The 14,374-nt window shown below is 42.3% G+C and overlaps 2 protein-coding genes across 2 annotated transcripts in view; one reads left to right on the forward strand and one right to left on the reverse strand.

The window, feature by feature from the left end:
- The window catches only part of LOC119826646 (translocation protein SEC62-like), a 40,580-nt gene extending 26,535 nt beyond the window's left edge, over positions 1–14,045 (forward strand). Inside the window, 4 exon segments of the mRNA XM_042055990.1 lie at positions 1,224–1,314; positions 1,317–1,430; positions 12,200–12,292; positions 13,987–14,045. Coding sequence (XP_041911924.1) covers positions 1,224–1,314; positions 1,317–1,430; positions 12,200–12,292; positions 13,987–14,034 — 346 coding nt within the window. The 3' untranslated portion in view covers positions 14,035–14,045.
- Positions 6,988–8,606, reverse strand: LOC119826645 (non-POU domain-containing octamer-binding protein-like). The gene has a single exon (XM_038348073.1). It carries the CDS (start codon positions 8,496–8,498, stop codon positions 7,050–7,052), a length of 1,449 nt encoding a protein of 482 aa, XP_038204001.1. The 5' UTR covers positions 8,499–8,606; the 3' UTR covers positions 6,988–7,049.
- Positions 14,046–14,374: the final 329 nt, after the last annotated feature.

A 14,374-nucleotide genomic window follows, 5' to 3' on the forward strand; every position in this document is an offset into this window, starting at 1 on the left:
AGCCCCCAGCTGTTTGATTTTTAAAAAGAACACGGTATTAGCAATCACTGAAAACACCAAGGAAGCTTGGCTTATTCGGGAGTAAAGCCACTAAAAGCTAAGGGTGACAGAGTTAATAGCCAACCCCAGAAAAAACCTTCTCTGACCATTTTCTACACAGAACTTGTTCAATGTAAACTTGTTTAAGCTTTTTTTCTTGATTTTTTCATTTAGAAGCCCTGGCAAATATGCAACAGTAAAAGAACATAATTACAAATTACGTACATTTTAAAATATTGTCGATCTAAGAACACCTATATTTCCACTGATAAAATCCAGGTCACATATAAAGCTCATTATGGTTAGTAACAAAAGAAGTTAAGAGGCTTCAGCACTATGGAAACAAATGACATATTAACTATCATGCTTTATCAAAAAACATTACCTGTTGCAGTTAGATTACAAGCAAAATATCACTGCAGAAAGGGGATAAAATGGGCATATGTATTTTAAGTCAGTTAGGTTGTAATTCAGAGAAACCTTGAAAGGTGTCCGAGTGAAACCAGAGCTCATGCCTTTTGGAGGAAGGATATTCCACATGGTGGGAACAGTCTTTGAAACGGCTGACCTGGGAATGCAGTGTTTGCCTCATACACTGCACAGTGTTTAGATTCTTGGTGTGATAATCCTTGTCAACGTGCAGGACGGTCATCTTAGTATATGTAATTAAGATACTTTATCACAGCAGTAATGATGAAGGACATGTCGAGAGACAGCCCCCCATAAGACAGCTGGAAAGACATGAGTAGTACGAAGCAGTCGTCAACAGAGATTCCCGTGTTGACATTTCTTCAATAAACTATTTTATTTTCCCTTTGACTCTTGTGTTAGAGACATAACATTGAGAATGACTCTTAATTAATGTCACTGAGACTGTCATAGAGACTATGCGGGTAAGTCTCAAAGCAGTTACGTCCCTTATGTTAGTTCAAGTGACAGTTTTGACAGCTTTTCAGTCTGATTGGCTTTTTTCCTTTGTGGAATTCCTCATACTCTTTTGTATGCTTGTTCTACTTGACTGTATTTTTCCATAGTCTTACTGGTGATAATTTCTTTTATGAGTTGCCAGTTCATATCTTCCTTTGCTCATTTTATTTGGGTCTTGATATTTTTGCTTTTTTAAAAAGTTTGTGTCTTTGTAATTCATGGGAGTTGTAATACTAGAACTGTCACTTTTCCCACAGGCTTTTAAAGAAACAGTGTTTTCATCGGGCCCTGAAAGTAATGAAAATGAAGTATGATAAAGACATAAAAATAGAAAAAGATAAAGGAAAATTTCTGAAAGTGGGAAAGAAGAAGATAAAAAGAGCAAGAAAGAAAATATAAAAGAAGAAAAGACAGAAAAGGAAAAAGAGAAAAAGAAAGATGTTGAAAAGGAAGAGTCCAAAAAGGTAAGTTTCCTGAAGTTAAATTAAAACTTTAAAAGTCACTGTGGGGGCTGGCAGTAGGCGCAGAGGCTGTTTTTTCTGGAGACCCACAGTCAGTTTCCAACACCCACGTGGAGGCTCATACCCTCTGTTAACTCCAGTTCCGGGGATATCTTCTGGCTCCCTTTTTCTTTTCTTTCATTTTATTGATATTTATTGAGCTCTACATTTTTCTCTGATCCCCTCCCTGTCTTCCTGCTCCCCTTTCAATCCTCCCACAAGGTCCTCATGCTCCCAATTTCCTCAGGAGATCTTGTCTTGTTCTACTTTCTACTTCCCATGAAGATTATATCTATGTATGTCTCTCCTAGTGTCCGCATTGTTGTCTAAGTTCTCTGGGATTGTGGTTTGTAGGCTGGCTTTCTTGGCTTTATGTTTAAAAACCACCTATGAGTGAGTACATTTGATAATTTTCTTTCTGTGTCTGGGTTACCTCACTCAAAATAATGTTTTATAGCTCCATCCATTTTCCTGCAAAATTCAAGCTGTTGTTATTTTTTTCTGCTGTGTAAATGTACCATTGTGTAAATGTACCACATTTTTGTTATCCATTCTTCGATCCAGGGGCATTTGGGTTGTTTCCAGGTTCTGGCTATGACAGACAAAGCTTCTGTGAACATAGTTGAGCACATTTCCTTGTGGCACAATTGAGCACCCTTTGGGTATATACCCAAAAGTGGTATTACTGGGTCTTGAGGAAGGTTGTTTCCTAATTTTCTGAGAAATCACCACACTGACATCCAAAGGGGTTGTAACGGCTTGCATTCCCACCAGCAATGCAGAAGTGTTCCCTTTCCCCTCAACCTTTCCAGCATAAGTTGTGATCAGTGTTTTTGATCTTGGCCATTCTTAGAGGTGTAAGATGGAATCTCCAGAGTTGTTTTGAATTGCATTTCTCTGATGACTAAGGATGTTGACAATTTCTTAAGTGTCTTTCAGCCATTTCAGATTCCTCTGTTGAGAGATCTCTGTTTAGGTCTGTACTCCATTTTTTATTGGATTATGTGATCTTTTGGTGTCCAATTTCTTGAGTTCTTTGTACATGTTTTGGAGATCAGACCTCTGTCTGATGTGGGGTTAGTGAAGATCTTTTCCCATTCTGTAGGCTGTTGTTTTGTCTTGTTGGCCGTGTCCTTTGCTTTACAGAAGCTTTTCAGTTTTAGGAGGTCCCGCTTATTAATTGTTTCTCTCAGTGTCTGTGCTGCTGGAGTTCTATTTAGGAAGTCGTTCCCTGTGCCAGTGCGTTCAAGTGTACTTCCCACTTTCTCTTCTGTAAGGTTCAGTGTGGCTGGCTTTATGTTGAGGTCTTTTTTTTATTTATTTATGGGCATTGTGTTGGATCTGTTTCTGGCTCTCTTAAACGCTCTGCATTCACATGTTTTAGACAAAAATGCAGGGAAAACATCCATACACAAATTAAAAAAGTAAAAATCATCTGTACATGTGATTTTTTAATTGGCCTATGATCATAAAGCTTTTACAGCCGCATGATACTGTAAATACTGATCTTATTTTTTTTCACGGTTTATTTTTTTATATTTAAAAATTTCCATTCCCTCCCCTCCTCCTCCCCCCCTCCCCTCCCCTCCCCTGCACCCATACCCCCCCCCCCTCCCTCTCCAGGCCAAGGAGCCATCGGGGTTCCCTACTCTTTGTTAAGACCAAGGTCCTCCCAACTCCCCCCAGGTCCAGGAAGGTGATCGACCAAGCTGAGAAGGCTCCCACAGAGCCCATCCATGCAGAAGAATCAAAGCCCAGCGCCATTGTCCTTGGCTTCTCAGTCAGCCCCCACTGTCAGCCACATTCAGAGAGTCCGGTTTGGTCGCATGTTCCATCAGTCCCATTCCAACTGGAGTTGGTGATCTCCCGTTAGTTCTGTCCCACTGTCTCCATGGGTGAACGCACCCCTCACGGTCCTGACTTTCTTTCTCATGTTCTCCCTCCTTCTGCTGCTCCTCATCAGGACCTTGGGAGCTAGGTCCAGTGCTCCAATATGGGGCTCAGTCGTTTTCCTCATCTATTGCCAGGTGGAGGTTCTATGGTGATATGCAAGAAATTCATCAGTATGGCTATAGGAACTGGCCTTTTCAGGCTCCCTCTCCTCGTCTTCCCAAGGAACTAGCTGGGGGCATCTCCATGGAAACCCGGGAACCCCTCTAGGGTCAAGTCTCTTGACAACCCTCAGATGGCTCCCTTAATTAAGGTATATGTTTCCCTGCTCCCATATCCACCCTTCCTGTATCCCAAGCATCCCATTCCTCCAAGCTCCCCCCATTCTCCCTTCATGCTTCTCTCCCCATCTTCCCTTGGCCCCGTCTTGCCCCACTCTCAAGTTCCCAATTTTTGCCCTGCGATCGTGTCTACTTCCAATATCCAGGAGGATTACTATATGTTTTTCTTTGGGTTCACCTTCTTATTATCTTCTCAGGGATCCCGAATTATAGGCTTGATGTCCTTTAATTATGGCTAGAAACCGATTATGAGTGAGTACATCCCATGTTCATCTTTTTGGGTCTGGGTTACCTCACTCAGAATAGTGTTTTCTATTTCCATCCATTTGCATGCAAAATTCAAGATGTCATTGTTTTTTAACCGCTGAGTAGTTTTCTAACATGTATATATTCCACACTTTCTTCATCCATTCTTCCACTGAAGGGCATCTAGGTTGTTTCCAGGATCTGGCTATTACAAATAATGCTGCTATGAACATAGTTGAGCAAATGCTTTTGTAGTATGATTGGGCATATCTTGGGTACATTCCCAAGAGTGGAGTTACTGGGTCCTGGGGTAGGTTGATCCCAAATTTCCTGAGAAACCACCACACTGCTTTCCAATGTGGTTGCACAAGTTTGCATTCCCACCAGCAATGCATGAGTGTACCCCTTACCCCACAACCTCTCCAGCAAAGGCTATCATTGGTGTTTTTGATTTTAGCCAATCTGACAGGTGTAAGATGGTATCTCAAAGTTGTTTTGATTTGCATTTCCCTGATAGCTAAGGAGGTTGAGCATGCCCTTAAGTGTCTTTTGGCCATTTAAACTTCTTCTGTTGAGAATTCTCTGTTCAGTTCAGCGCCCCATTTTTTAATTGGGTTAATTAGCATTTTGAAGTCTAGTCTCTTGAGTTCCTTATATATTTTGGAGATCAGACCTTTGTCTGTTGCGGGGTTGGTGAAGATCTTTTCCCAGTCAGTAGGCTGCCTTTGTGTCTTAGTGACAGTGTCCTTTGCTTTACAGAAGCTGCTCAGCTTCAGGAGGTCCCATTTATTCAATGTTGCCCTTAATGTCTGTGCTGCTGGGGTTCTACGTAGGAAATGGTCTCCTCTGCCCATTTGTTGTAGAGTACTTCCCACTTTCTCCTCTATCAAGCTCACTGTGTTCAGATTAATATTGAGGTCTTTAATCCATTTGGACTTGAGTTTTGCGTATGGTGATAGGTATGGATCTACTTTCATTCTTCTACAGGTTGACATCCAGTTATGCCAGCACCATTTGTTGAAGATGCCCTCTTTCTTCCATTGTGTACTTTTGGCTCCTTTATCAAAAATCAGGTGTTCATAGGTTTGTGGTTTAAGATCCGGGTCTTCTATACAATTCCATTGTTCGACTTCTCTGTTTTTATGCCAATACGAAGCTGTTTTCAATACTGTAGCTCTGTAATAGAGTTTGAAGTCAGGGATGGTAATGCCTCCAGAAGTACCTTTATTGTTTAAGATTGTTCTGGCTATCCTGGGTTTCTTGTTTTTCCATATAAAGTTGATCATTGTCCTCTCAATATCTGTGAAGAATTTTGTTGGGACCTTGACGGGGATTGCATTGAATCTATAGATTGCCTTTGGTAGAATTGCCATTTTTACTATGTTGATCCTCCCAATCCACGAGCAAGAGAGATCCTTCCATTTTCTGGTATCCTCTTCAATTTCTTTCTTCAAAGACTTAAAGTTGTTGTCAAATAAATCCTTCACTTCCTTGGTTAGAGTTACTCCCAGATATCTTATGCTATTTGTGGCTATTGTGAAAGGTGATACTTCTCTGATTTCCCTCTCTGCTTCCTTATCCTTTGTGTATAGAAGGGCAACTGATTTTTTGGAGTTGATCTTGTATCCTGCCACATTACTGAAGGAATTTATCAGCTGTAGGAGTTCTTTGGTGGAGTTTTTGGGGTCGCATATGTACACTATCATATCATCTGCAAATAACGAAAGTTTAACTTTTTCCTTTCCAAATCGAATCCCCTTGATTCCCTTATGTTGTCTTATTGCTATTGCTAGAACTTCAAGCACTATATTGAAGAGATAAGGAGAGAGTGGACAGCCTTGTCGTGTTCCTGAATTTAGTGGGATGGCCTTGAGTTTCTCTCCGTTTAATTTGATGTTAGCTGTCGGCTTGCTGTAAATAGCCTTTATTATATTTAGGAATGACCGTTGTATCCCTAATCTTTCCAAGACCTTTATCATAAAGGGGTGCTGAATTTTGTCAAATGCTTTTTCAGCATCTAATGAGATGATCATATGGTTTTTTCCTTCAGTTTATTTATATGATGGATTACATTGATAGATTTTCGTATGTTGAACCAGCCCTGCATCTCTGGGATGAAGCCTACTTGATCGTAGTGGATAATTTTTCTCATGTGTTCTTGGATTCGGTTTGCCAGTACTTATTTATTTTTTTAAAGGCTTCAAATGTATTTTAATAAGGTGATGCTGCATAACTGCTCCATTTCTCAGAAAAAAATTCAAATTGAAAGTATCAGGAACAAATCAAAGAGTACACCAATAAAAAATGCATAGCGTAACTACCTAAGATAGGCAAGGCTAAGAGCTACTGTCAGACCTTCAACACACAGCAACCCTGTTCCCAAGATTGTACTAGGCCTATCAAGAAAAGCTGTGAACAGCAATATCAGACAGAAAAGGGCATTCATTCTTGAGTAGTCCTTACCCAAGAAAAACATGGAGGCAAGTTAACACAAGACTTTTTTAAAAAAAGATATACTAAAATGAAAACCTCTAAGAGAAAATGTCTTCCTTAGGACATGAAGGGATTATATACGAGATATAACAGAACCGTATGTATGTTGTAACCTCTGCGGACATTTGTCTGAATTCTCACCTGGGAGTGAGTGGAGGAATTGGGCTAGGTCATTGGAGCATGTTTAGGTTTTGTGGTATATATGTGGCAGTGTCTCTGGGGTTGAGGGGAATAAAGATGAAAAAGTAATGAAAACATGATGAATGAAGGAGGGATGCAAGGAAGAAAGCAAGGAAGGAAAGAAGGAAACAGGAATGATCAGGATTAATGGAGCTCTCTGAGTTCACTTTGCTATGATTCAAGGCCCTCAACAATCAATACATTTCAGGAATGCACCAGACAGACTTGAGAAAGCAATATACCACAGACTTTGATTTGTTAAATAACACCCCTCCCCTGCCCTCTGCCTCCAAGCATACTCCCTAGAGTATTACAGGCAGGGAAGACCTATCTATTGGGAAAAACCCCTAACTTTTCCAGGGTAGAATTCTGGCTAGTCCAAAACAAACCTTTCTTTTAAGGGTTGCGGGAAACTAGACACTGCAACTTTTATTTAGTATCGGCGGCGTTTATTTGGAGCAAATTCAGCTCCAGGAGCTGGACGGTTGAAAGCAGGAGGATTTCCACCAATTGCTCCAATTCCTTCCATTGTAGCAGTTTGGCCGAAACGTTCAGTTGTTGGTGGGGTCAATCCCAAAGTTCCATCTGGCATCATAGTGGCAGGTCCTGGAGGAGCTGGGGTACCAGTTGGCACAGGAGCAGGGGGCATAGCACCTCTATTGTTTATGCCCATAGCACCTCCCATAGCCATTTGGCCCATCCGTATCTCTTGTTCTCTCGCATCAGGGAAGGTTCCCTTGAATGCTTCCTGCTGTCGCCGCATCATTTCTTCTTGTTGCCGTCGCATTTCTTCCTCACGGCACCTGCGTTCCTCTTCTTGCCTGAGCTCTAGCTGCTTTCGTTTCTGAACCTCTTGGTTATGCAGCTCCTCCATTCTCCGAAGCTCTTCTTGACGCCTCATCAAATCCTGCCTCATTAGCATAACCTGGTGCTCATGGCGTGCTGCTTCCATCTCCATCTCCTCACGAGCCTCCTTGATGTTGCGGTCCACTTGATCCTGCTGTTGCTTCTCCATCTCAATGAGTGCCTTCCAGCGCATGGCATACTCATACTCAAAGGACCCCGGCTGTGCAAATCTGGGTGGTTGTTCTCGCTCCTTGTGAAATTGCTGGGTTTTTATAACCAGCTTCTCTGGAAGTCCCTCCTCATCATCTAACTGGTTCATAGGTTCCACAGTCACAGGCCGAGGAAATGTGGTTAGCAAGAAGGAACCTTCACTGCATTTGTCCAGAGCTTTCCGAGCAGCTGGCTTCCCTGAGAACTCAACAATACCTTTCCCTGAGGGCCTTCCTCGGTCATCCACAATGACCACAGCCCTCTCCACCTGGCCAAACACAGAAAAGGCTTCTTCCAGCAGTTCGTTGGACATATACTGAGGAAGGTTGCGGACTGTAAGGGATGCACTATGACAGGCAAAGTGCACACGTAGCTGCTTTCCACGGAGTGGCATATTATCCAACTCCACTTTGGCAATTTCCGCTAGGGTTCGTGTTTCCAAGCGAATAAAGCCAAAGCCTTTATCCTTATGAATGAAAACCTCGCCTGCTTTCCCGTATTTCTCAAAAAGTTTCCTCATTTCCTCCTCAGTGATGTCAGGAGGAAGATTGCCCACAAAGAGACGGCTTCGTTGAGTGAACGTCTTCTCTCCTGGTTTCCTAAAGTTCTTCAGGTCAATGGTTAAACCTTCATTCTGGCTGCTGGCCTGCTGTCCATTTGCAGGTATTGGTGGAGGTGGTTGCTGCTGCTGCTGCTGCTGCTGCTGCTGCTGCTGCTGCTGCTGCTGCTGCTGCTGCTGCTGCTGCTGCTGCTGCTGGTGATGTTGGTGGTGCTTCCTTGGAGTATGGTTCTGCTTCTCCCAGTTAAAGGTTTTATTGCTCTGCATGTTTGCACCTTGACTTCAATGTGAGCACAGCAAAGTGTCTGTCTCCCAATCCTCTCTAACCCCGACTTCCTCTGCCCACAGTTCTTTCCTCAGAGTAACGGCGACCTTGCCAGTATTTTATTGAGAATTTTTGCATCCATGTTCATGAGTGAGATTGGCCTGTAATTCTCTTTCTTGGTTGAGTCTTTGTGTGGTTTAGGTATCAGGGTAACTGTAGCTTCATAAAAGGAATTTGGCAATGACTCTTCTGTTTCTATATTATGAAATACCTTAAGGAGTATAGGTATTAGGTCATCTTGGAAGTTCTGGTAGAATTCCGTATTGAAACCATCTGGTCCTGGGCTCTTTTTGGTAGGGAGGTTTTTGATAACAGTTTCTAATTCTTCGCGACTAACAGGACTATTTAGAGCATTTACCTGGTCCTGGTTTAACTTTGGTATATGGTATTTATCTAAAAAAAGTCCATTTCTTTTACATTTTCCAATTTTGTGGCATACAGGCTTTTGTAGTAAGATGTAATGATTCTCTGAATTTCCTCTGTGTCTGTGGTTATGTCCCCCATTTCATTTCTGATCTTATTAATTTGCGTGTTCTCTCTCTGCCATTTGATTAGTTTGGCTAAGGGTTTGTCAATCTGGTTGATTTTCTCCAAGAACCAGCTTTTTGTTTCATTGATTCTTTGGATTGTTTTCTGTGTTTCTATTTTGTTGATTTCTGCCCTCAGTTTGATAATTTCCAGTCTTCTCCTCCTAGGTGAGTCTGCTTCATTTTTTTTTCCAGAGCTTTCAGGTGTGCTGTTAAGTCACCAATGAGTGCTTTCTCCGTTTTCTTTAAGTGGGCACTTAGTGCTATGAACTTTCCTCTTAGCACTGCTTTCATTGTGTCCCATAAGTTTGAGTATGTTGTGTCTTTGTTTTCATTAAATTCAAGAAAGACTTTAATTTCTTTCTTTATTTCTTCCTTGACCCAGGTGTGGTTCAGTAGTTGACTGTTCAGTTTCCATGAGTTTGTAGGCTTTCTGGGGGTAGCATTGTTGTTGAATTCTAATTTTAATCCATGGTGATCCGATAAGACACAGGTAGTTACTAATTTTTTTTTGTAACTGTGGAAGTTTGCTTTGTTACCGAGTATATGGTCAATTTTTGAAAAGGTTCCATGAGCCGCAGAGAAGAAGGTATAGTCTTTCCTATTTGGGTGGAATGTTCTATAGATGTCTGTGAAGTCCATTTGGTTCATTACCTCCATTAAGTCTTTCAATTCTCTGTTAGGTTTCTGTCTGATTGACCTGTCCATTGGTGAGAGAGGAGTGTTGAAGTCTCCTACTATTAGTGTGTGTGGTTTGATGGCTGCCTTGAGTTCCAGAAGTGTTTCTTTTACATAAGTGGGAGCTTTTATATTAGGGGCATATTCAGGATTGAGACTTCATTCTGAAGGATTTTTTCTGTTATGAGTATAAAGTGTCCCTTTCCATCTCTTCTGATTGATTTTAGTTTGAAGTCAGCTTTGTTAGAAATTAGTATGGCCACACCGGCTTGTTTCTTAGGTCCATTTGCTTGATAAACCTTTTCCCAACCCTTTACTCTGAGTAGGTGTCTGTCTTTGTGGTTGAGGTGTGTTTCTTATAAACAGCAGAATGTTGGATCCTGTTTTCGTATCCAATCTCTTAGCCTGTGCCTTTTTATAGGTGAATTGAGTCCATTGATATTAAGTGATATTAATGACCAGTGGTTGTTAACTCCGGTTATTTTTTTTGTAGTAGAGTTTGTGTGTTTCCCTTCTTCTACTTGTGCTGGTGAAGGGTCGCTAGTTATTGTGGGCATTGTTGGACTCCTTGGTTTGTGATTTTCCTTCTATTACTTTCTGCAAGGCTGGATTTGTCGCTACGTATTGTTTAAATCTGTTTTTGTCCTGGAATATCTTGTTTTCTCCATTGATGGTGAATGCTAGCTTTGCCGGGTATAGAAGTCTGGGCTTGTATCCATGTTCCCTTAGTGTCTGTAGCACATCTATCCAAGACCTTCTGGCTTTCATGGTTTCCATTGAGAAGTCAGGTGTAATTCTGATAGGTTTCCCTTTGTATGTTACTTGACCTTTTTCCTTTGCAGCTCTTAATATCTGTTCTTCATTCTGTATGTTTTGATTATTATATGGCGTGGGGATGCTTTCTTTTGATCCAGTCTATTTGGTGTTCTGTAGGCTTCTTGTAGGTTCATAGGAATATCCTTCTTTAGGTTGGGGAAATTTTCTTCTATAATTTTGTTTAATATATTTTCTGGGCCTTTGAGTTGTAGTTCTTCTTCTTCTACCCCAATTATTCTTAAGTTTGGTCTTTTCATGGTGTCCCAGATTTCCTGGATGCTTTGTGTTAAGAATTTGTTGGATTTGTTTTGTTCTTTAATCTGCGATTTTATTTCCTCTATAGTATCTTCAGAGTCCGAGATTCTTTCTTCCATCTCTTGTATTCGGTTGGAAATACTTGTCTCTGGAGTTTCTGTTCATTTACTCAGAATTTCCATTTCCAGTCTTCCCTCAGATTGTGTTTTCCTCATTACCTCCATTTCATTTTTCAGGTCTTGTACTGTTTCCCTTACCTGTTTGATTGCTTTTTCCTGCTTTTTTTGTTTTTCTTGGGTATCTTTGAGAGATTTCTTTCATCTACTTTTTTGTTTGTCATCTCCATTTCTTTATGGCAGTTTTTTACCTCCTGTTTAAGGTCCTCTATTATTTTCATGAAGTACTGTTTAAGGTCGATTTCTTCTATTTCTTCTGGAGTAGGGTGTTCAATTCTTGTTGTTTCGGGATGACTGGATTCTGGTGATGACATGTTGCCTTTCGGGTTGTTGGAGGAGTTCTTGCATTGGCGCCTGCCCATCTCTTCCTTCAAATGGAGCTAGGAGAGACTTGGTGACTTGTTCCAATCCTTGCTCTGACTGAATCTGGGTGGATCTCCTCAGTGCCAGGGCAGAAGCTATTCCTTGCAGCACAGTCTGAAGGAGCCCGCACTCCCTTGCAGGGCTCCTCAGACCTGCCTGGAGGGCAGCCTCTTCCCCCCTCTGGTTAGGTGGCCTTGGGACAGGGTCAGGACAGTTGAATACACTAGGGAAGGCCGTCTAGATGGGACTCCACAGCACTGAATCAGGGATTCCTTGTGGCTGAGGGACGCCCCCAAGATGTGTCTTCCAGTTATAAGATCTGGTGTCTTTGCTCCCAGATGTGTCTTCTGGTCCTCCTAGATGTGTCTTCTGGTCCTCCCAGATGTGTCTTCTGGTCTTAATGTCCAGTGTCTTTGCTGGCCAGGGAGTTCTGGAGAGGGCCTACCTTGCCGCAGGCAGGCTAATGAAACAAAGAAGCTCCCACCCACCGGTTGCACTCCCTGAGCAGTCCCAGCGCCCTGCTTGGGCTGAGCTGGAGATGTTATGAACCCGAAGAGGGGAGGTAGAAGGGACAGGTTTTTCTCGGTGAAAGCTGGGTGGGGTCAGAAGATGGAGGCAGTAGCTAGTGAGACTAGCCCCAGCCGGAAGACTAGAAAGTGTAGCCGGTCAGGAAGTGGCTGTGATCTGTCTCCCAGGCTGCTGCCGAGGGGCTGTAAATACTGATCTTAAGGATTTTTATTAATGTTGAAATCGTCAGATTTCTCCCCTCATTAATGTTACAGTGTTTTCTGTCTGAAGCATTTATTCCATTCACCTGTCTGTTCATAGGAGGAAACTTCAGGAACTCCAAATAAGAAGGAAACTAAGAGAAAATTGAAACTTGAGCCACATGATGATCAAGTTTTTCTGGATGGAGATGAGGTGAGATTAGAATATTGGGTTTGAGTATGATAGAACACACCAGTTTTTCATAGAAAATCTTCGAAATATATTTGATACCATCACTATGAAAAGAAATAATTTAGAAAAATCTAATACTAAATTTAAGTACATGAAAGTAACTTTCAAAATATTCACTTTTCTAATCTACTTTTATAAGAAGTTAGAATCAGATTTGACTAGCTATGAGTAATGTGAAACCTGAAATTACGATCGCTTAGTATAGAACAGATGCTGGTGTCTTTCTCATTAGTGTAGTCTAGGGCTGAGCAGCACAGGCATGGAGCTCCATGGCGGGCCTGAGAGCCTCCTTTCTTTTTCCCCATGTTAGAATCTTCCAGCCAAGGTGCCTCATGATCCATGAAGACCATCAACCCTAAAACTACATCCACAGAGAAGAGGAATGAGAGGCACATTTATTCCTTTGCAGCAAACCATCTTATGGACGCACACTTGGATTTACTGAGCAGCTTCTGTAAAGCAAAGGACACTGTCACTAAGACACAAAGGCAGCCTACTGACTGGGAAAAGATCTTCAGCAACCCCGCAACAGACAAAGGTCTGATCTCCAAAATATATAAGGAACTCAAGAGACTAGACTTTAAAATGCTAATTAACCCATTTAAAAAATGGGGCACTGAACTGAACAGAGAATTCTCAACAGAAGAAGTTCAAATGGCCAAAAGACACTTAAGGGCATGCTCAACCTCCTTAGCTATCAGGGAAATGCAAATCAAAACAACTTTGAGATACCATATTACACCTGTCAGATTGGCTAAAATCAAAAACACCAATGATAGCCTTTGCTGGAGAGGTTGTGGAGTAAGAGGTACACTCATCCATTGCTAGTGGGAATGCAAACTTGTGCAACCATATTGGAAAGCAGTGTGGTGGTTTCTCAGGAAATTTGGGATCAACCTACCCCAGGAGCCAGCAATCCCACTCTTGGGAATATACCCAAGATATGCCCAATCATACTACAAAAGCATTTGTTCAGCTATGTTCATAGCAGCATTATTTGTAATAGCCAGATCCTGGAAACAACCTAGATGCCCTTCAGTGGAAGAATGGATGAAGAAAGTGTGGAATATATACATGTTAGAAAACTACTCAGCGGTAAAAAAACAATGACATCTTGAATTTTGCATGCAAATGGATGGAAATAGAAAACACCATCCTGAGTGAGGTAACCCAGACCCAAAAAGATGAACATGGGATGTACTCACTCATAATCGGTTTCTAGCCATAAATAAAGAACATCGAGCCTATAATTTGTGATCCTAAGGAAGCTAAATAAGAAGGTGAATCCAAAGAAAAACATATAGTTACCCTCTTGGATATTGGAAGTAGACAAGATTGCTGGGCAAAAATCGGGAACTTGGGGGTGGGGTGGGATGAGGGTAAGGGGAGATGGGGAGAGAAAAGTGTGAAAGGGAGGATGGGGAGAGCTTGGGGGAATGGGATGGTTGGGATGTAGGAAGGGTGGATGTGGGAACAGGGGACTATATATCTTAATTAAGGGAGCCATTTTAGGGTTGGCAGAGACTTGACTCTAGAGGGGTTCCCAGGCATCCAGGGAGATGCCCCCAGCTAGTTCCTTGGGCAGCTGAGGAGAGGGAGCCGGAAATGGCCAGATCCTATAGCCATACTGATGAATATCTTGCATATCACCATAGAACCTTCACATGACGATGGATGGAGATAGAGACAGAGCCCCACATTGAAGCACCGGACTGAGCTCCCAAGGTCCAAATGAGGAGCAAAAGGAGGGAGATCATGAGCAAGGAAGTCAGGACCACGAGGTGTGTACCCACCCACCGAGATGGTGGGGCTGATCTAATCGGAGCTTACCGAGGCCAGTTGGACTGGGACAGAAAAAGCACGGGATAAAACCGGACTCCCTGAACATGGCGGACAATGAGGGCACTGAGAAGCCAAGGACAGTGGCACTGGATTTTGATCCCTACTACATACAATGGCTTTGGGGGAGGGGCTAGCCTGTTTGGATGCTCACCTTCCTAGACCTGGATTGAGGGGGGAGGACCTTGGACTTCCCACAGGGTA

The sequence above is a fragment of the Arvicola amphibius genome, chromosome 11 (assembly GCF_903992535.2).
Source record: "Arvicola amphibius chromosome 11, mArvAmp1.2, whole genome shotgun sequence".
Classification (NCBI taxonomy): Eukaryota; Metazoa; Chordata; class Mammalia; order Rodentia; family Cricetidae; genus Arvicola; species Arvicola amphibius.

Coding starts and splice junctions, on each gene's coding strand:
- LOC119826645 (XM_038348073.1), bottom strand. CDS start 8,498: ATGCAGAGCAATAAAACCTTTAACTGGGAGAAGCAGAACCATACTCCA.